Raw genomic sequence first — 21,525 nt, forward strand, 5'->3', positions numbered from 1 at the left:
GCGTGACTGGAAAAGCTGGAGCCAGGATCCACCCCTTCCAGACCTCATTTAAGGGTTGGCAATGGAGGTGAGGGTATCTTGCAGGAGCTCCCTATGTCCTTGAGGCTTTCTGAAGGTAAGCAGCTTCTTTTCTGTATATTTGTGTCTACAGCTGTTGTATTTCAGGAACCCTTGCTTGCTGTAGCCTACAATCTTGCTGCTCTGCTATTATTGCTGTGCTTTTTGTTGTATTACAACCATCTTTGTGTACAGACCAAAGTTTGTAGGAGCTGGCTGTATGTTGAGCCAAACTTTGTTCCAAGCAGCAGAAGGTTGGCCCATCACCAGGTGATGGTGCAGCAGAGGGAGGAACTGTCAAAGGAAGATACAAGTGAGGTAGCAGCCATTCAAACCTAGTTTTCCAAAGTTACAAATGATGGTACCTGTTGGGAAGAATTCCTCTGCATCTTGCGTTATACAGACTCCTGCAAGCCTTCAAACCTTGTATCTGTTCATTGGTGCACTTACTGTCTCCATCCACAATTAGTGTTCATACAGGCCTTTTCTTTTGCACTGTGTTGGGTCTTTGTGATTTTTTTTTTTCTTTTTTTTTTTTTTTCTCCCTTTTTCTTCAGTTGTGAACACAAACATAGCAGTGCTTGTACAGCTGAAGCTACTCATCCTCTTAGCGCTATGGATTTCTGTTGCTGCTTTTTCCCATTGCAGATTACATCTGTATGGTGGGGCAAGCATCTTGTTGCATAGGTTGTACTTTGATACGTATGTGGTGTAGAGAAGCATCAGAAGGCTTAAGGTCTGCTTAATGCAGCACCAGAAGAGCCTCTTTGGAAGGGAGGTTTCTTTGAGATGAGACTGTAAAGAGTTAGGTAGCATCTTGAAAGCAAAACTTTGCTTAGAAACCGGAGGAATCTCTTGCTTCATGTCTCACCCACAACTTGGGGAGATCTCAGAATCAGAGGAACACCAAGGTTGGAGAAGACCTGCAAGATCATCCAGTCCAACAATACACCCATCACCAATGGTTCTCACTAAACTGTGTCCCTCAACACAACGTCCAAATGTTCTTCCTTGAACATCTCTAGGGTTGGTGACTCCACCACCCCCCTGGGCAGCCCATTCCAGTACCTGACTACTCTTTTGGAGAAGTAGTATTTCCTAACATCCAGCCCAAATCTCCCCTGGTGCAGCTTGAAGGCATTCCTCCTAGTCCTAGTTTCAGCTCTTGCCTCAGGCCTATCCAGCAGGTGCTCGGGAAGAAGATGAGGAGAAAGAGAAAGCTAAGAATGAAAGGGAGGAGATATGTGGCTTGTGGGTAGGTGATACTGTGAGTCACAGGAAGGAAGAAGCGTAACAAGGTTGAGTAAAGCATTGTCTATAATCAGGTGCAGCCTATACAAAAGAGATGGAATGGGGCCCTCACATAACATGAGGCAGATGTGATAGGGTGCAGTAATGTGAGGTGTGATGTCACCTAGCCAGTCCTTCAGTAGTCCTGTAATTTCTGCTCTGAAAGACTCCAAGGCCCAGCTGAAATCCCTGCCTTGTTTTTGTTTTTTTTTCTGCCTGAATATCAATCACCAGGACCCATACAGACTGTGTGGCTGTGGTGGAGGTGGATGCCCTAATGCATCAACAGTCCCATCAGCAGTGAGGAGAGACTGCTTGCATGGCTATAGGGAGAAATGCCAAAGTTCTGGAAAACACCAATAAAACATACTCAGCTGAGGAAGCTCAAGATGGTGACTGTGAATCATCACCTAAACTCTATTCAGCTCTGTTACAAGAAAATGTCTCCTCTGATTAGGACATCTCTCTGTCAGCTACTGCACATATGTCTCATCCAACATCCTCCTACGTTTGGAATATCCTGTGCAGGCAAATGAGCTGGCAGCCTCATCGAGGCAGTGACAGAGGATTTAGAAGACAACATTGTGTCTGACCGTGCTGACAACAGCCTTGCCCAGTGTGAAGCAAGCGCCCACCAGCCACAAGGACCCCGGAGCAAGCAGGTTCCTATGAAAGCATGGCCCCTGGGGCTCAGAAACAGTGTAGGTGGTGTGCCAACATTGGCAGTACTTTGTGAGGTTGTGTAACCTCCTGTCTCCTGGGACAATGTGTCTGGGTGAGTAAACTGCACTCTTTATGAGCTCCAAGACTTCTCTAATTAGAAGATATTTGGGTCCATTAGCAAATATTTCACATATTAAAGACCTGCTGGAGCCAATGCTTGTCCCTACAGGGCTGGCTGCTTGGACTCTGTGTATTCGTTAGCAAATGCTGCATTTTGTCTAACTTGACAGTGCACTGTGTGATGCTGTCAATCAAATTCTCCCTCTGCACAAGCATCTTCAGTGGCTTTTCCTTCTGTTTTAGTTACTGTCACTCTTCTGACCTATCATACTGGGAAATAGTATTTTTGTGAATACATCATAAGTCATGTTATGGTGCTTCAAGCATCTTGAGATGGGTAATAAAGACCATAGTGGGGGGAAAAATGCTCTTCATTAATATCTTTCACAGTGGCAGAAGTAGTGTTATACACTTCTGTCTTGGGCAATGAGCATCACAATGCAAAAGAGCTGGTGCAACAGAAAATAGAACCAGCTGTGGAATATATTGTAGAAATGATTAAAAGTACATTTCCTATTTAATCAATTCAAACACTGGCAGATCCTAAGGGGACCCAGAAGTTATTTAAAACACAAAGTTCTGCTGACTTCTGTTTCTTTCTCCATTTTTCTGCCTATAAAGATGTCTAATTTTTAATAATAATGGCAAATGCTACCAGTCTTAATTAGAGAATGCTGTTCTGAGTCATATCCCAAACACTGCTGGCCACAACAGCCTGAAACAAATTAAGGAAGAAAAAAGAACTTAAGAAATCCATTCTTACAAAGCTAGGGTGTAAACAAATTTGGAACCTGATTCTTACCATACAGCCCAGCTCTTCTTGCAAACAGGCCACATTCTAGTTGTGTTACTATCTTTTTTTTTTTTTCCCTTAAGTGAATTTATCATTTCTATTCCTGTCTCTGTCCCATACTCTGACTTTCCCAGCTCCTGTTTTGTTTATGGAATTGGAGCATCCTTAGAGTTGGAGGGGACCTCTGAAGGCCATCTAGACCAACTCCCCTGCAATCAAAAGGGCACCACAGCTAGATTAGGTTGCCCAGGGCCTTATCTAGCCTCACCTTGTTTAGTGATCTAAGAATTTAAAAAGCCCTGAAGTGGTACTGGGATGATTCAGATAATCTCTACAAACAGTTTGTGAATTACTTTATGAAATTCTTACACAATATATTTGAGAGCTTAATGAGGTCAGTCAGCTTTCTGGTGCAGAAATGTTATGTATTTTCTGGACTATGAACAACAGACATTATTAATTGATGACTGCTGTGATGTAATACCAACAGCTGGTGGGTGGACAAAAGCTACAATAATTTTTTTTTTTTTTTTTGGAGAGCTGAGATTTTCCACAACAGTAAAGATAGTGGTAATGCTATTATGTCACAGAGCTGAGAATAATTGGAAAGGTGACAAAGATGCACACACTTTCTTCTACAAGAGAAGGGACGAGAAATATTTCAGCTGCAGGGAAAACCACAGTCTGAAGAAGCCAGAAAAAGTAAAGGCTGCTGAACCCTGAAGGAAAAGCTGGTATGCAGAAGCACATGAGAGGTTACCTGCCAGCAGAACACAGACCAAGTTCCAGAGACAGTGCAGCTATTTCCAGTCTTTATAGTCTGAATTCAAGTGCTTCTTGTGTTGTCCTAATAACAGTTGGTTTAGAATCATGACCATACACTAGCTCTCTGTGTTTGCTGCATCTATGGTCTTCCCAGAGCCCATTGTAGAGCTGAGACATTCCTCTTATTGAAGCTGCACAGCCATCTCAGAAGTCTCCTGAAGTTTGCACTAGTAAGTGCTCAGGTTATGACTTACACTTCCAGGGACAGCAACAAAAGTAGCGTATCTAAAGCAACTCCATTCAATTTCCAAGCAAAAAAGACAAACCTAGGATCTTAGAGCTCAAAGTTAGAGCATCAGGACTGTAAATTAACATACTTCATCCTTAGTTTTTCATCTGGGTTGAAAACAACAATTTATGTGATCGTGACAGGCAAGAGTCTCATAACAACTTTTATTACTATAAATATTACATTCGAACAGAAAGGATGGTGCCATGCACCCGCTCCATTCTGCTGCTATTTTGCATCTTCCTTCTTGGCTCCAGGTTCTATTTTCAGGGGTTCTGGAGGTGCACGATAAGCAGGAAATGCCTCCCAAGGGCTATTCAGATCAAACTTGCGGAATTCCTGAGACAGTTCCACAGGTTCTGCCACTACTCGTTTCACTTCATCGTCATACCGCACCTAGAGCACAGCAAAGGACAATCATTTTCATACAGCCCCCACTGTCGCCTCTGCCACTGGATGTAAATGGTTATGACCAAGATCAGCCTCCAGTACAAGTAGCCCTTGGTTTTTATGCCATGGATGGGATAAAGCACAGGCCTCTGCCCCAGCTTCAGTTCTCCTAAATCCCAAAGAGGAGACCTCCAAATGAGACTGGGACCTCTGTACTCTCCAAAAATACCCTCCTTTCTGCTACCACGCACCTAAGGTGTGTGGCCACTCTGAATTAGGAGTACCTAGCCTGCAGTCCACACAAAGTTTACATAGAACAATGTGTTTAGTTTGCCATATGGCAAAGGAAGTTCTCCTGAGTCATTGCAGTAAGGTGGTCTATCCACACCACTGTATGCGGGTACTACTCTCATGAGTATCTGTGAATTGCCATCATGTCAGCTTGTTTGGTTTCAGTTGTGCTTCTTAGCATAATATTTGGAACACAGGGCAAGGGTAGGTGAATACTAGACTGGACTGATTTATCCTTACTATGTCAATCCAGATCTCCAAATCTGCTGCCTGCTCATCACTTACAGGACTGTGCTATTTCTATTTTCTTAAAACCACCTGTTGCCTGCAGAACCTCACTGTCTCTTCTTGAGACTCAGCTCAGCCTCAGAACTGCACCAAATACAAATGCTTCTGCGAAAACAGATACTTTGAAACTAAGCAGATAACCAGATACACTCATTTCACTCGTGATTTAGCACACAATAGTAAATGCTTGATGAATGAAGTCAGTTGAACTCTAGTTCTGTAACTTAAATTTAAAACTAAAACTCCACAAAGCAGAGTTCCAGGTGCAGAAATATCTGTTTTGTCATTTACTTCCATAGGCATAAATAGCTTTTCAGTAGAAAGTTTCATGCTAAAAGCAGAAGCACTTTCTCTGTCCAAGAAGTGTCTGTGGCACACTGCACATTAAAATTGCTCAGTGTTCCTATCTTTAGGCTGCCTTATTGCAGATGATATATATGATGACTTCAAATGCTGGAGATATGTACAGCTTGCTAGAATGCACACCAGTTAAATGTCTTTAGCTCCCTTTTAGATGAAAGATTATAAAGCAATTGCATTTCCGCATTGAAACTCAGATAAGAATATTAGAGAGATTTTATAACTGCAGACACAAATGCATCTCCTACCTCTACATAACCAGAGAGTGGAAAGTCCTTCCGGAAAGGATGGCCTTCAAACCCGTAGTCTGTGAGGATTCTCCTTAGATCAGGATGGTTGGCAAAGAAAACACCATACATGTCCCAAACCTAAATGAAAGGGAGACAAGTTGAATTAGACAGTCTGTCTCCATTCTAACCTCTCTAGCACGTCCACGATTCCCCACCTCACCTGGAAAGGTCAATCCAACCATGAAAACAAACAAGTCCTGCTAACAAAGGCTCCTCTTACTTTGAACAAATACTTCGTTATTATATCCACAGAATTTCAGTTACTTGCCTGGTTTTGTGTACTACCAGTGCAAGTCATAAAAGAACTAAACAAAAACAAACCAAACACCTTTTTTTTCCCCCTATTCAAGTTTTATCAGGAAAACACAGCCCCCCTCAAAAGAGACTGCTCCCAAGTATGCTGGCACTCACCTCTCTTTCATACCAGTTTGCTGCTTTGTGCACAGACACTGCTGAATCAATAGGTGTCAGCTCATCAGTGTATGTTTTCACACGGATCCGACTGTTGAATCGCAGAGACAGGAGATTGTAAACAATCTGAAGCAGAATACAAGAAGGCATTGGGCTTGTATGGACTTTGAAGGTCTCTAAGCAATACAAGACAGGCTGAGCAAAGATACATTAAGCCTATTTCAAATATTCCTTTTCAGCAAAATCACGTTCAGCTCTTAGGAGCTGTGCACTGAAAGGCACTGTAACTGAGGCTCCAATACATTATCTCTTTCTTAGAAGTGTAACAAAAAGCATGTGGGATTTATAAAATGTCAGTTGTTGAAAAACAGTTGAAGAGGAACACTAAATCTTAAAGAAAGAGAATACTGGAGGAATGAAAACATATGACAATAGACTGTCACAAAGAAAATGGCTACCAATTACTCTCAGTATTCAGTGATCCAATTGGAACATAAATTTGTTACCACAAGATAAACAAAAGAGGAAAAATAAATTAGCTACTTTTCCTTTTCCTTGTAACTTGCTGGGAATTAAACCACATCGCTTCTCCCATTTGAAGGATGATCTGCCCAAATTGGACAAAGGAAGAAGGACATCTTCATCAATAAGGAGGCAGCCTCCTACAACCAGTGACCCAGAATTTTTTGCTTTTATACTGTACCTTTTCCTAGGGTAAACTACAATAAATTGAACAGAGCTTTCTAGTACTAGGTGAGAAGGCAATATGCTGAGTATCTAAACTCCTTCAAATAGGTCCTGATGTCAGAAGATGTTTTTAAAACTATTGAAGTTTGTCCTTTTTTAGAAAATTGTTAAGGAGAAGAAGACTGGTGGAATTTTAGGGCAAATCATGATTGGCTGTGTCAACAGCAGCAGATGGATCCAGGCAGAATAAGGAAGAGTACCAGTATGTATTTAGCAGAAAGAAGGCTCTGGACATTTTTGTAAAAACAAAGCAAAACAAACAAGCAGAAAACCAACCACTACTACCACACCCTGCAAAAAGACTTCTAGCTTGTTCTAGAACAGAACAGGAAAGCCAAGCTAGGAATTCATGCAGTATCAGTTCTACTACTACTTCCATAATCAACAGGTTAAACAAACCCTGCACTTCAGAATGGATTTTTATTTTTGTGAAGTAAAAAATGCAGTTCTAGCTGCAACAGCACCCACAACCATTAGCACCTGTGAAACTCTGTGAGTTTGATGTCTTAGAGCAGTTCTTACCTCGAAGCGGTACTGCCGAGATGGGACATCAACAGCAGTCAAGTCAGCCAAGGACTTGAACTGAGCATTAGTATGATCTCGAAGGAAGGTCAGAACTGGAATAATCCCATCTGGATGGATCAGAAGCTCCAACTCATTGAAACAGGTCACCTGATGAAAAGGATGGAAAGGGAACTAGCACACATGCTAGTAAAAGTGAACACTGCACAGAATCCAGCAGGACATCATACAAAGAGAGCATATGGTACAGCAGACACAATGACATCAGAGAAAGTGGCTCAATAGTAGTTGTAATTTTTGTGTAATTCTGACAAGCTCCCTCCCACACAACAACTTTTGACATCTAACAAGAAGCAGTGTGTTCATGCAGTCCCTTGCCTCCCAGCAAGAACAATTTCTTGAGCAGCACCTACCTGTGCTTGCTGGATATACTTGGGCAGGATCTCAGCCACATACTCCCCAAATGCACAGAGCTGCTTCTGTTCTACTTCATTTTTTGGTCTGACAGTAGCTATGGAGAACAACAGATTATACAGCAGGGCAAGCCACAGAAAGAGTAGCAACATTCATCACGTCCTTAAAAATCCCTTTAATCACTCTCAATCTCTGAGCAGCTCTTTCAGAAGCCAGGCAGATTCAGGCATCCTACAGAGCTTACTTATGGTAAACCTGAAGCTAAATATACAATACGTGCATAGCGGAGTGCAGAGTTCACTGTCACAAAAATAACATCTGGGGAACAAACGGCTGAGGGGAGACCTCCTCTGAGCTACCTGAGAGGAACGTTGGCGATCACCTTTCTTGTGTGATAAGTAATAAGATGTGAGAAAAGAGCCTCAAGTTGCAGCAGAGGAGGTTTAGATTAGGTACGAGGACAAACTTGCTCATGGAAGGGGGGGTTGGGCATTGGAGCGGGCTGCCAGGGAGGCAGTGGAGACCTCATCCCTGGGGGCATCTCAGACATGTGCAGATGTGGCAGTGCAGGACGTGGCTTAGTGGTGGGGGTCAAAAGGCCAGATAGATAGTCGGGCTTGGTGGTTTCGTAGTTCTTTTCCAGCCTAGACGAGGAGCCACAAGCACGTTAGCGTGGCCAGAAAGAAGAGGCAGGAGGGCACCCTCACCTTCCTGCCCAACATCTCGGTTCCCGGGAAGCCGCTAACTGCGCTCGGATCCGGGACAACGCGAACGAAGCCCTCCGAAAACAAAAGGCCCCTCCCGCCGCACTTCCCGCTTCACTTACGGCGCGTCTCCGCGGCTGAGCCCCCCGCCAGCCGGGTCTGCGCCGCCGCCGCCGCTGCCGGGCCCGCACCAGCTGAGGACAGAATGAACACGCGTGAGGGTCGCGGCGCCCCGAGCTGCCACCGAACACCGCCCGCCCATCCTCACCTCGCCGCGCGGCCCGCACCAGGCCCCGCGCCGCCGCCGCCAACATCCCGCCGCCGCCGCACGGACGGGCAAGGGCACGGACCGGAAGCGGAAGAACTCGCCGCCACCGAGCTTCCCCCGGGAGCCGGAAGCGCGCAGGGACTTCTCAGCGGCGCTTCCGGGTGGAGGCCGGAAGTGGCGAGTGCCTGGCGGCGCCTGGCGCAGGGTGAGGGGCGCGGGGGAGCCGCTGGGGCACCCCGGGGCGGCGAAGGCGAAGGTGGAGGGAGGCTCCGGGGCGGCGGCATGAAGGGAGGCGCCGCAGGTGGGTGTCGCGCCGGGCGGAGTGGGGCTGGGGCCTGCTGCGCTGCGCGGAGGGGAAGGCGGGGGGGCTCGGGTGCGGAGTGCCGCAGCGCCGCGCTCACCGCCCGGAGGCCGTCCTGTGCGCTGCGTGCCCATCAGCTTTCCGAGGATCGGCCTTTCCGTTTGCTTTCTGAGGCGTCTGCTGTAAATCCCACGTCCTTCGTCGTGGTCTGTAGCCGTTGCTGACGCTTCCCCGTGACGCGGCCCCAGCCCTCGGGAGCTGCGTGGGCTGTGGGCAGCCGCTCGTGACGTGGGTTTTGGGGCTGCGGCTTTTGGGTGCCGGACTAGGAGCTCTGCGGGACGGGCTCGTACCTGCTAAAGCTGGGAGCTTGGGGCTGAGGGGTTCTGGGTCGTTTCCTCGGTCTCGAACAGCATAATGGATGGTGATTCAGTCCGAGAATGCCGTGGAACAAAGAGGTCGTACTTAAGACGGACCGTTCGGGATGGCGGGACCTGTCCAGCCCGTGAGGTGGAGGAACTGCCACCAGTGAGCAAAGCCTGAGTGAGGAATTAGGAGCTGTCCTGCACCAGCAGAGCTGCTGCAGGAACATGCGTGTTTGAAGGCATGGGAAAGTAACCATTAACCTCCTGCAGAGAAGTCACATATTTGAGAAACTATGTATTGGAAATCATGTTCAGTATTAATCAGTTCAGTTTTGCTTTCAGTCACCATAGTTGGATAGTTGAGGTGTAGAACTAGAGGGAATGCAAGCAGGCCTCTGTTCTTAATGCTGCCAGGAGCTGTGTTAAAGAAAAGCCTCTTTCCCACAGCAATCCTTAGCTGGGTCTGAAGCTTCTTCAACCCACAACACTCCCAGTTGTCTCCGTTGCCTACTCAGCAGTATTGCAGACTGAGTTCTCCTTGTCACTTGGGAAACGGTGACTAAAAGCATGTAGCAAGTTATTTTGCATGCTGAAAATCTGTGGCCACACAACGTGGCCATCAGTTACCTCATGTAGTTAGCTTGAAGGACTGGTAGTTGTGTCTGGCAGACTTTTTGGTGAAAACAAAATCACATTACGTGGTGCACTGCAAAAATTTCGTCACATTGTTTTTGGATGCTAATTAACTCTGCTCTTTGCAGTACAATACTTTAACCCCTTTCTGTCCCACCTAGCCCAGCTGCAGTAGTGTCACTTTCCCTGGCTTTGCAAGTATTTCTTTGTGTCAGTGAAATGAGTTGTGGAAAGATATGCAAATTTTCTGATTCTGCTGGGATGCTGTGCTCACTGGAAGTTTGGTCTATATTACAATTTTAATCGTGCCAACTTCTAATTTGTTTCAGTTGTTTTAGTTTCTGAAACTCCAGCAGAAGCTTCTGGCTGTGCTATTTATGTTCGGTCTCTGAAATATGCTGGCTGCTTACCAACACGCTTGGTTTTCCCTGTATCCCGAAAGATTGCATAATCTTGTTAGTGGAGGGAGAAAGCCTTATAATAATTGTGATTTCACAGATTGCTGGAGGTCTGATCTGTGTGGCACCATGGACTCATCGGAAGAGACTGGAGGCTCCTCTGCTGAAGAGAACTACTTTGTTAACTACACCTTCACTGACCGCTCGCACTCAGGCCGTGTGGCCCAGGGAATTATGAAATTATGTTTGGAGGATGAGCTTTTTGCTGACGTTACAATATCAGTGGAAGGCAAAGAATTCCAGCTGCACCGTTTGGTCCTCTCAGCTCAGAGCTGCTTTTTTCGTTCCATGTTCACTTCTAACCTGAAGGAGGCTCACAACCGGGTGATAGAGCTGCAGGACGTTAGCGAGAGTGTCTTTCAGCTCCTTGTGGACTATATTTACCATGGGACTGTAAAGCTGAGGGCCGAGGAGTTGCAGGAAACCTATGAAGTGGCAGATATGTACCAGCTGACTGCCCTTTTTGAAGAATGTTCCCGTTTTCTGGCCCGTACGGTGCAGGTCAGGAACTGTCTGCAGGTGATGTGGCTGGCAGACCAGCACAGTGACATGGAGCTCTACACGGCTGCCAAACACTGTGCAAAGTCACATTTGTCTCAGCTGCAAGACACGGAAGAGTTCCTGCACCTACCTCTTCGCCTACTGACAGACATCCTTACAGGTAAGGAGTTCTGGAGGCCAGCCATGACCTGCATATGGGAAGAGGCTTTGAGTCTGAGAGTCTAGCGGGGATAAAACAGATGGAAAGATACAAGCTTTCATAATCACTGCCTATTCAGAGGCTTAGCTAAGCAATGCAAAACAGTCTGGATAATTTAATCAGAAAAAAATTCCACCATAAACTGTCAGTGGAAATGAAGGATCTACGCTATAAAAAAAGTCAACAGCCTGAAAGTATTCCAGGTTTTTAAACATCACTTAGTAACGTTCAACATCGTTTATTTTTGTTTGCGTTAAAAATAAAACCAATAAGCCTTACAAAATAAACATCTTATGAGCATGTTTTTGTTTTAATTCTTCGTCATTTAACATTACAGTGCAACAAGTCAACATTTGTAAGGCTTGAACACACAGGCCATGTTTGTAGATTCTGTTAGTGTTATTAACAATTTTATATAATTACTAGGATTATTAAGGCTAGACACTCAGCTGACTGACACAGAGGCATTGTAACATCTTAGGTAATACAGTAATTACCTGTAATGTAAATGTAATGGATGCAGTGACCTAGTGTTGTGAAGGGTGTGTCAGCACAGTAACAACTTACTTCATTCGACACCAGTCCTTAAAGATTCTCTGCTGCCCTCATAGGTACAGGCAGTACATTAAAGCTTTTTCCTGATGCTTCAGTCACAACTCAATTTTTGTACAGTTGCATATCACTGTTAGAGGAAGCAGGAACAGAAAAGAAGCTCATACATTCAAATGTGTTGGACTTGGATCCTCAGAGATTCTCTTTCTTGCTTTATTTAGAAAATAACTCTGTAAACAAGTAAAATAATATACTTTGTGTGTCAATGTTTTGTGTGCTGATATAACAATACACCTACCATGATTGGCTTCTTTGAAATACTAACAAATCTGTGTGGTAAGACTTAAAGTATCCTCTAACGTTGAGTCTTTACACATGTTGCAATGCAGTACTGCAGTATTTATTTTGCAGTTAAAGGAATTCAGAGTCAAAGACCAGTTCAGAAAATGTACTGAGAGCTCAAAAACGATGATAAAAGTAGGGCAGTTTTGGTAACTATCCCTAGCTACAATTTTTAGACTTAAGTTGTGACTTCATTAAAAACAAAATACTAAAGTTCTGAAGTAAAGCTATAGAGGTCGATCACCCTTTAACCCTTCCTTATAATGATTTCACATAGTAATCGTAGTTCAAAGGACTATGACCTTTAGTGTTTGTGGTCCTGAAGTAAAATAATTGCTTAAGAATTTTTTTTCCATGTCATTTATTTTCATATATAGATTCATGTCACTCAGTTTTCATGGTTAAACTTAGCTCATGAAAATGGATTAAGAGCTGAAATACACTTTCACTGCTGGTAGGGAAGAACTTTTGCAATTGCTGCTTCTTTGTGTAGTCAGTGTGCAATTAAATATTAGTTATTACTAGCAAGGATTAAAAAAAAAGTCATTAGATAGTAAGTTGTTAAGCTTACCTTTTATCGTGTCCCATGATCAGTTTTAAAATCCAAGTTTTTCCATTTAACCACTACATCCAACAGATAGCTCACAGAAATGCTTTTTTTACTGTTGAATAGAGAAAAATTACCTGCTTTTCTTCCTCCCTTTTCCTCAATCCTTTCAGTGGGGAGAAAAAGATTTAGTTGGAATTTGTAGGATGCCTTCAGCATGGCTGAATTCAGGGTTTGTTGTGAGAGCAAATTGCAAAGTGAGAGGAGCCTTTAAAAGGGAATCCTCTTGATGAACGCAGACTTAATAGTGAGTGTTAGAGCAGCTAGCTGACTTTCAGACTACAAGGAGATACTTTCTAAGTACTGTATTGATGGTAATGATGCAGTAGTCCGCAGCGTAACAAACTTTTAGTTATGCCTGGAAACTGGTAGAAATCTGATGCAGTCTGTTACGCTCAGTGTCACACTGCTAAAGAAAGCTATAGCAGCTCACAGGGGATTTCCAAATGTTAACAGGATAGCAATGACAGAGATGTTCTCTGTACGCTGTCAGAGAGCTGACCCTCAAGACTGAACAGTTCCTGCAGATGACCTTTGCTTGATGAGTTTCTAGGACCAGTCAGTGATTCAAGAAATGCAAATGCTGAGAATTTTAAATAAGAGAATTTTTATGCCTAAATGCTTAATTAAGATAATGCTTTTCACAGTCACAAAACAACATAGAGCCTCTTCCCTGCTCTCTTCCTCTTAGACATAAGTTCTTGTCCAAATCTATGTAAAATGCTTTAGATTTGCCAGCTCTATCTCCTGCTACTTGAACAAGGAAACTTCATTGTAGTTGCTAGGCTGGCATTACTGATCATACCTGCCCAAATGTATAAACTTCTGTATTTTTTTTTCCTTTTCCTTTCTCTAGAAGGTAGGGCTTGTTGTGGGAGGGGGTGAAGGAGTTGCAGGAAAAGATGTTCTTTGGTACCTATGTCTAGATACCATAAATTTCTTTCTGTCCCCAAACCACAGATGGTGTTCCATGTTCTCAGAATCCAACAGCTGCCATAGAAACCTGGATCAACTTCAACAAGGAGGAGCGTGCAGGCTTTTCAGAGACTCTGCGATCAAGTCTGAAGGTATAAAAAGGCCTTTTTTTCTAGGCTGTTTAGTAATTCTGCACTTCTCAAGGCAGGGTATATTCTGCCCACAGGTGCGATTGAAAGTTACAACACAAATGCCATTGAAGTTCATTGTGTTTGCATGAGGAATACTTTCATTGTTATAACTAGCAGCCCCACTGACTGCTTTTTTTTTTTATTAATTTTAACCTGAGGTAGCTTTCACTGATGGTTAGAGCATTGTCATAAGTAACTCCCTTTAGCAGATGCTCAGTTGTTTGAAAGACCATTGAGAAATTTTAGTTTGGCATTCTCTTTGTAATAGTTACTCCATCAGCGATGGCACCATCCCTTCACTCGACTGCAGCCACAAAGATTCCAGTGAAGTCTGTTGATAACTTTACTATGTCAGATATGAGTGCATGCTCTAGGGTAGCATGGCTTGGCAACCAGAGTGCATGCCTCAGGCTCGTAGGTGGGTTCGGAAATGCTGATAAAAATCAGTCTCAGGCATCACTGATGTTCATGTAAACAGGCCAAGTTCTACTAAGACTGACAAATTCCTCGTTTCTTAGGTGATTGGAGAAAATGTTCACATCTACCTGATTGGAAAGGAGTCATCGCGAACACATTCACTCGCTGTCTCTCTGCATTGTGCTGATGATGACTCCATCAGTGTGAGTGGCCAGAACAGCTTGTGTCACCAGATCACAGCAGCCTGCAAGCATGGTAGTGACCTATACGTTGTTGGTGGCTCCATTCCACGCCGCATGTGGAAATGCAACAATGCAACTATAGACTGGGAATGGTGTGCCCCTCTGCCCCGTGACCGGCTCCAGCACACTCTTGTCTCCGTGCCAAGCAAGGATGCAATATACTCCCTGGGGGGCAAAACTCTGCAAGACACTCTCTCTAATGCTGTCATATATTACAGAGTACGAGACAATGTCTGGACAGAGACCAGCCAGTTGGAAGTGGCTGTCTCTGGGGCTGCAGGTGTAAATCTTAATGGTGTCATTTACCTGCTGGGCGGGGAGGAAAATGATTTGGACTTCTTCACCAAGCCGTCTCGGCTTATTCAGTGCTACGATACCAACACAGAGAAATGCCACGTGAAGCCATACGTACTGCCTTTTGCAGGGCGCATGCATGCTGCTGTACACAAGGATGTGGTGTTCATTGTAGCTGAGGGGGATTCGCTGCTTTGCTATAATCCCTTACTGGATAGCTTCACCCGGCTGTGCTTGCCAGATGCCTGGAGCTCAGTACCATCCCTCTGGAAGATTGCCAGCTGCAATGGCAGCATCTACGTTTTTCGAGACCGCTATAAAAAGGGCGATGCAAATACTTTTAAACTTAACCCAGCCACCTCTGTTGTAACAGTCACAAGTGGCATCAAAGTGCTGCTCACTAACCTGCAGTTTGTCCTGGCCTAATGGGGAAGAACAGCCCCAGTAATAGGACAGGCAGTGATGGTGTTCTGCTGCGCAGCTCAGAGGTACCCACCACCCTCAGCACCAGTCCCAATTACTACAAGCTCACAACATCCAGTAAAGAGCCCATCTGCACAGAGGAAGTACAGGCCTGGTCTTTTAGATAGCACTATTAAAGCTGAACTGATGCATCTTAGATTTCAGATGGACTAAATGCTATTACTGTGATCCCCTTGATGATAAGCTGCTTGTGTTTGAGGCCCAAACCACAGCAAGTGGCTTTTTTAGCTTGGAACCCGTCCACAAATCCTATAGCAGATGGAGGACACCCTCCTTGGCACAGACGGTAAGTTTTAACTGCCTGGGAGACTACGTGTTACTGCCACTGTCAGTCACAGAGTTAGATTTGCGCTGTCTGTCCTCCAGGGATGTCCCCACTTAAACGTTCCTGTGTTGCTACTGCTGGAGAGGCTGGGAGAAATATTTACAGCAGACAGATTCCAGAGCTGACCCCAAGTAGGTTGCGTTATTCGGCACTTCTCCTAGAGGAGTGGTAACAATCTGGGAGTTTGCTTATTGCTGTGTCATCACCAAGCATAAAGAAGGAGATTGTTCTTATGAGCATTGGCTTCCTTTACTGTACAGGAAATCCCCACCTGTAACCATAACATACTATTGGTAAAAGATGGAATTAAGACCACTTCCTCCTACCCCTCTCTGTTGGCACTGTAATCCCTTGGGTAAGAATCTGAATAAAGTCTCTGCTGAGACAAAGTTTTCTTTTATTGGCTGCAAATATTACAAAGACTTCCATGGATTGCGGTTCAGCCCAACATTCATGTGCGGGTGAGAATGATAGCACTCAAAAAAAAAAGTGGCCATATGGAGAAAAAGTTATAATGAAACAGCCCAAACTCTCTTTTACCATAATTTATATAAAAATTTCTTTATTGAGGGTCAAGAAGTACAATACTTAAAATAGCTGAGTCTGAGATTTTGGTAGTTCTCACTGACACTCTGCAGTTGTCCCAGCAGTAACATCCTTGTGAAAACTCTCCAGGACCTGGACTTGTTTACGCCGAATAAGGATGTGGGGACGGATCTTGGCAATAGCCTCTATTGCTTCCTGAGGGCTCCAGTGATGCAGCTGAAAAGGCAGAAACCCTGGAAGTGAAAATCCATTCCATCCTTGCACCAGTTAAGGGAGCCCCCTTTGGATGTTACAGGCAATGTTAGCACTGTTAAAGAACTGGTATCTTTATCCCTTCTATTTACTTAAACTTCCTCAGAAGGGCCTGAATCTCACTGCAGTTTCATGATATGAGTTCCTCAGTTAAGGAGGGATGGATGGTGCTGCCTAGGACCTTCACTGTCTATCTCACTCAGAATTCCTACATGTTGTGAATAGTTTCATGTCCCAGTCCCACCAGACAGAAAGGGTAGTGTTTTATTAAAACATTACTATTACCCTGGTACTTAAGGAGTTAGTGCATCACTACAGAAAGATTTTCCAAGGAGCGTTCAGCAGCACCATCAGTAGGATCCATATGTGGGATTTTGTTTTCAGTGCCAACCCACTTAGCTCTGCAGAGAACTCAGAAAGCCAGCCCTACTTCCCTTGATCCTGAGTTGTATTTACCAAGAAGCGTAGAAAGGCTCGCCATTTCAGACAGCCAAGGAAAAGGTCTGAACAACAGAAACAGACCATTATCTGCTCAGTGAACCTAGAATCGATTAAGAATCTCAGAATCTCTCAAAACCTGCTCAGAACTTGCTATATTAATGGCCCAGCAGTCCGAAGAGCTTCTTGAAGTATGACTACTTTGCCAGAGCCACTACAGATAGCATCATATCACACATTTCAGAGCTCTGGCACAACAGCAGTTTCTCTTTCCAGTAAAATCAGGCCATCTTTGTCAGCGTTAATAACTTGTGCCATAAGTGCAGGCAAGTGAGGGATACAAATATAAATGAGATCATCAAAGAAAGCTTCAACCGCTGTTCAGCAAATCTAAGCTGATTGTTCGTTTACCCTACATTTGCCAGGTTCTACAAAGCAGACAACAGCGTGAGTTTGGGGCCTCACTATTTACCTCTTTTGAAATGAGTGTCTATTCCAAACTCTAAAATCATGGAATACGAATGCAGCAGCGCTTGCTCAGGTGTTTCTCGAGCAAACGCTGGTAGCAGCGGTCGGCTGTGCTTGCACACAGTCGATGAAAACAAACCCCGTTCAGCAGAGAGCTCTCCTTACTCGGATCAAATAGGCCGCTACCACGGTGGCGCTGCGGGAGCGCCCCGCCTTGCAGTGCACGTAGACGCTGTTACCGCGCTCGCGGTGCTTCAGGATGAACTCGACGCCCTCGTGCAGGTTTTCCAACGTGGGGACTCCAGTCAGATCCACGGTGCCGAGGCGCAGCTGCTCTACTCCCAGCGCCTCCCACTCCTGCAACAAGTGGCACGTTCACCCGCTCGAACTCCGGTTCGTGCCCTCGAGGAAGAACACCCGGAGCCTACCAAGACACCGACAGGGAGACGCGGCGGTGCCGTGACCGCGGCGAGGCGGAGAGAGGAGAGGCGAGGGGTCCCCCCGCCCGCCGTCCCGTTCCCACCTCCCGCTCCCCGGTCCGCCACGAGGCCGAGCGGAGCCCACCTGCGCGGAGCAGCAGAGGAAGCGGGTCTCGTACTCCTCGTTCAGGGTGAGGACGGCGCGCACGTTCTCCTCGGCCACCAGCTGCGGGCACAGCCACCGTCAGGCGCTGCCGGGCTCCTCCGGCCCGCCCCGCCGCGCCCCCTTACCCTACGGCTGCGGCCCCGCAGCGGCAGCGCTCCCAGCAGCACGGCGCGGTCGATGCGGTGGAACCAGGGCCGGCGGGAGGCGGGCAGCTGCGCCCGCAGCGCCGTGTATAGCAGCGTCGGGTAAAAAAGCAACCGCGCCGCCCCAGCGCCCAGAGCCGCCGCCACCCCCATCGCGGCTGGGCGGGCGGGTGGTTGGGCGCACCGCCGGGGAGCGCGCGGGGGAGCGCGGCGGTGGCTGCACGGAGCACGGAAGGTCCGTCCCAAGGCTGAGGGAAGCGGCCGGCTCTAGCTTCCCCCCGCCTCGCGCCCGGCGTGGTCTCTCCCGGAAGCGCCGCCATCTTGCGAAGCCGGCCCGAGGCGGCGCAGGGAGCCGAGCGGCTGCGGGTGGGTCTCCGGGGGCAGGTGAGGGCGGCGGCCGGCAGGAGGAGCTCGGGCCGGGCCGGGCAGGAGCGGCGCAGAGCCCGCGGAGAGCGCGACCCGCCTCGCGCAGGTAACGGCCGCCTTCCCGCCCCGCTCCCCTGGCGCTCGGTCCCCAGCCCACCTGGGCCGCGGCGGCGGCCTCCGCGGCGCGCCTTCCTCCCCCCCGCGCGCTTTCCCGCACCGCACGGAGGATTGGGGCCGCGGGGGCCGCCCGCCGCCTCCTTCCGCGCGGCGCCCCGGGGTTCTGGCTGCCTCGCCGCGCTCCGGGCCTGGGGAGGCCGTCGGCCGCGATCCGAGCGGTGACAGCGCCTCGGGCCGCGGGGCGGCGGCGGCGGGGGGCGCTGCGGCTGCGAGTGCGGTTGCCGAGTGCGGCCCGGGGCGGCGCCGCCGGTGGGGGGCGGGAGAGCGGCGGCGCGACCGGGCGGCGGCGTGGGGCCCTGCCGAGCGGGGCCGGAGCTGTGCCGGGAGCGGGCTCGTGCTCTGGGGCTGGTGAGGGGGGGAGGCTGGTTAGGTGGGGGTGAGTACGGGGCTGGAGGTTATCGCCGTGCGAGTTGTGCAGCCTCAGGCGTTGGGAGTGGTGGTGGACGCCGTTGGAGCAAAACATAAAAAGCAGGAGAAGCCGAACGTAAACTGGATGGTAAACGCGTGTTCGAGCAATAAAGGTTATTAAGAGCGTGAGATTTTTATAGGACTGTTTATGAGGAGGAAGTAGGGAGGCTGCGTTATAATAAAGCATGGAACCTTTACTCCTTCGAATTCCCGAGGAGTCGTGGCTCGGACGTGCTCACCTTCAAGGCACGGACATTCTTTCTGCCAGAAGTCGTGGGTGCATTTTTCAAACGCTGCAGCTTTCTCCCGTCATACCGCTTCAGTGTGCTCCTGGGGTGTGTTTCGACAGGAGCTCACTTGATCTAGAAAAAACTTGACGGGGATATTCACCTTAAAACATGCTTTGCGAGAGCTTGGCCTTCCTGAGCATCTTGATTTGTTTTATTTTTTGTTTTTTGCTTGTATTTGTCTGTTACTTCAGGCTTAGATCTTTGAACTAGCAGTCACAATAATTGCTGAATAACCTCCTAGTGCCTTTAGCTGTCTTTTTTATTGCTTTTTTTTATAGCATAGCTCATCAGCTAGATTAAAACACTGCAGTGACTTGGCACCACGTGTCCACAATCAACTTTTTTTCTGCTTCATTCCCCTTGGCTGTATTCTTGGGAGCTCTGTAATGTGAGTTATCTGTATGCAGGTCTGTAAGAGGCAGCTTTACTGGAAATAACATTGCTGTGGCACACATTTAAAAATCCTTACACCTTTACTTTGTTATAGGACATGGGAAGGTGGGTGCAGCATACATCCAGCAGCTTTATGTCCTGTTGCATCGCTGCTGATGAGGAGACCTCTGGGTACAGGCAGAATTTATATATCTGCTCCAGGACCTGCCTGCACCTCTACGTACCAGCAGAAGCATTAAGTAGGGATAATGTGAGATTTGCTATTGAAGCAGCTGCAATAGTCCAGTGTTCTCAGATATGGTTCAGCATTCTTGCTTATCAGACTTGACCTGAGTTTCTTAATGCTTTACTACAATCTGGGCATTTTCAATATTGCTTCTTGTCTTTTAGTTTACCATTCCCCAGGAGTTTTGCAAATATTTGTTGCCTTGGTAATTGCCCTTATGTGAGAAGTACCATTTTAATCCATTGGTCAGATATTCGGTGAGGAAAAAAAAAACCCCACAAAACACAACAGTATAAATCAAAGCAAAATAAAATACTGAATTGTTTATTGGAATGGGAGTTGTAAATTAAGAAAAGTTGTGTGGGCCCTCTAATGATATTTCTCTTGAGGGTTTGCAACACAGTATCTTGAATTGTTATCCTATTGCCTTTTTTTTTTTTTTGAGACAGGAGAGAGGTTTTGATGGAAGAAGTATCTAGCAGTCTTAATGTACTTCATCTTGATACAGGACTGCCTGTGTTACATGGAAAAATGCCAGATAGCACCTCTTCTGTCTCCACTTGGTTGTCCTGCCAAGATGCTTTATGTTTGGGGCATAACAGTGAAAAAAGAGCCTTTCAGCATTTGCACTTCCAGGAATTCCCGGGTGTCATTTAAACATCATCTTGTTCACACTCGATCCAAGCATGTAAAGCTGAAATATACATTAGGTGCAGGAGGTCTGGGGAGGACAAAGGAGAAAATGTGAACTGCTTTAAAGCCATAGGGCAGATAAATCTGCAAAGACTTGCTGTAGCATTGAATAGCTCACAGCTCTGGACTGTGATAGACAGAGCAGGTGTGTTTGTTTATGACAGCAATGTAATGAGGCATGGTTGTCATCTCAGGTAAAGGAAGTCTTTCTGGCATCTTGATAAGCGTGGAACTTTCAGCCATTTTAGCTCCATGTGTTGCAGAAGAAAGAACGTTACTCTCCATCCACCCTGAATTCAGCCAGCAACAGTGAGGAGCAAGTAATGAAGACCCCAAGCTGAGCAGGAGACTTCATTAAGCTCAGAAAAGAATTTCTGTTTTGTAGGTAGTTTGTGTGAGTTTATTTACTTTATGAAAGCTTTATCTCAGAACTAGAATCATGGTCCATGAGCTGTCTTCTCTGTCCCGTGTGCACACGTTGTCATACAGTCTTCAGTCTTCTCAGTATGTTGTGGTCTGTTTTTTAATTTGCACTGGCCATTTTACTGGCTATCCTGCTAGAGGCAGAGTGCTAGTGGCAACCTGCACATTTTGGTTGCCAGTACTGTTGTAGACTTAGAACTAATTTAACAAATTGACTTGATGTGATATCTTTAGACTAGATGATACAAAGTGCTCTTAGAATTACCTGTTAGATTACACATGTTGGTTATAATTAGTTGTAAATGTAATTTGGAATAGCTGGTTTAGATGTTGTAGGCAAATGAGTCGGCACTCTGGGCTCTTTGTCCTTTCAGCAGCACATCTTGAGGAGGTCTTAAATGAGGATGTGAATGAGAGGGTGAGTGGTTGCTGAGTGGGCACTGTGTCATGCTGGTACATAGCAGGCTTCCCTTTGCAGATAAATGTTTCTCTGCAGTTGCATGCTGTGTGTTCTCTCAGAACCAATTTCTTTCTTGATTATTAGAAAAACTCAGCTGAAGTTCCAGAATGGGTTATATTGTTTTTGCTTGAAATTAATTCAAGTTTTTCAGAAAATAGGTCTTTGCAGTAGCT

General features: G+C 46.3%; 4 protein-coding genes across 7 annotated transcripts in view; 2 read left to right on the forward strand and 2 right to left on the reverse strand.

Annotated features, from left to right (window-relative positions):
• Window positions 1-4,127: 4,127 nt before the first annotated feature.
• NDUFS3 (NADH:ubiquinone oxidoreductase core subunit S3) lies at window positions 4,128-8,946 on the reverse strand. The gene is made up of 7 exons (XM_042862357.1): window positions 8,745-8,946; window positions 8,517-8,654; window positions 7,690-7,787; window positions 7,277-7,426; window positions 6,008-6,133; window positions 5,555-5,674; window positions 4,128-4,373 (listed from the first exon to the last, which is right to left on the reverse strand). Exons 1-7 carry the CDS (start codon window positions 8,944-8,946, stop codon window positions 4,206-4,208), a joined length of 1,002 nt encoding a protein of 333 aa, XP_042718291.1. The 3' UTR covers window positions 4,128-4,205.
• On the forward strand, window positions 8,868-15,873 carry KBTBD4 (kelch repeat and BTB domain containing 4). 2 transcript variants are annotated; one of them, XM_042870840.1, is made up of 4 exons: window positions 8,868-8,963; window positions 10,457-11,077; window positions 13,578-13,684; window positions 14,242-15,873. In XM_042870840.1, the coding sequence occupies exons 1-4, from the start codon at window positions 8,945-8,947 to the stop codon at window positions 15,100-15,102; spliced, it is 1,608 nt and encodes a 535-aa protein (XP_042726774.1). In that variant the 5' UTR covers window positions 8,868-8,944; the 3' UTR covers window positions 15,103-15,873. The 2 variants fall into 2 exon arrangements, with proteins under 2 accessions (XP_042726774.1, XP_042726781.1); XM_042870847.1 differs by lacking the exon at window positions 8,868-8,963 and adding an exon at window positions 9,086-9,169.
• Window positions 15,874-16,029: 156 nt separating this feature from the next.
• PTPMT1 (protein tyrosine phosphatase mitochondrial 1) lies at window positions 16,030-18,069 on the reverse strand. Its single transcript, XM_042870857.1, has 4 exons — window positions 17,899-18,069; window positions 17,753-17,833; window positions 17,354-17,545; window positions 16,030-16,246 (listed from the first exon to the last, which is right to left on the reverse strand). Exons 1-4 carry the CDS (start codon window positions 18,067-18,069, stop codon window positions 16,106-16,108), a joined length of 585 nt encoding a protein of 194 aa, XP_042726791.1. The 3' UTR covers window positions 16,030-16,105.
• Window positions 18,070-18,281: 212 nt separating this feature from the next.
• Window positions 18,282-21,525, forward strand: part of CELF1 (CUGBP Elav-like family member 1) — a 54,054-nt gene continuing 50,810 nt past the window's right edge. Inside the window, exon 1 of one of the 3 annotated variants that reach the window (XM_042873116.1) lies at window positions 18,282-18,300. The gene's annotated coding sequence lies outside the window, so the exon portion shown is untranslated. The other 2 variants (XM_042873155.1, XM_042873139.1) reach the window with 2 other exon arrangements.

Source organism: Lagopus leucura, unplaced genomic scaffold, assembly GCF_019238085.1.
Source record: "Lagopus leucura isolate 7727_CA_CO unplaced genomic scaffold, USGS_WTPT01 Super-Scaffold_1, whole genome shotgun sequence".
Lineage (NCBI taxonomy): Eukaryota > Metazoa > Chordata > Aves > Galliformes > Phasianidae > Lagopus > Lagopus leucura.

Coding starts and splice junctions, on each gene's coding strand:
- NDUFS3 (XM_042862357.1), bottom strand. CDS start 8,946: ATGCCGCCGCCCCGGAGCCTCCCTCCACCTTCGCCTTCGCCGCCCCGG. Junction 7,788..8,516: donor CTCAGCCGCGGAGACGCGCC/GTAAGTGAAGCG, acceptor TGTTCTCCATAG/CTACTGTCAGACCAAAAAAT. Junction 7,427..7,689: donor AGTATATCCAGCAAGCACAG/GTAGGTGCTGCT, acceptor CCTTTTCATCAG/GTGACCTGTTTCAATGAGTT.
- PTPMT1 (XM_042870857.1), bottom strand. CDS start 18,069: ATGGGGGTGGCGGCGGCTCTGGGCGCTGGGGCGGCGCGGTTGCTTTTT. Junction 17,834..17,898: donor TGCGGGGCCGCAGCCGTAGG/GTAAGGGGGCGC, acceptor CTGTGCCCGCAG/CTGGTGGCCGAGGAGAACGT. Junction 17,546..17,752: donor TCCTCTGCTGCTCCGCGCAG/GTGGGCTCCGCT, acceptor CACTTGTTGCAG/GAGTGGGAGGCGCTGGGAGT.
- KBTBD4 (XM_042870840.1), top strand. Junction 11,078..13,577: donor ACTGACAGACATCCTTACAG/GTAAGGAGTTCT, acceptor CCCAAACCACAG/ATGGTGTTCCATGTTCTCAG. Junction 13,685..14,241: donor CTCTGCGATCAAGTCTGAAG/GTATAAAAAGGC, acceptor CTCGTTTCTTAG/GTGATTGGAGAAAATGTTCA.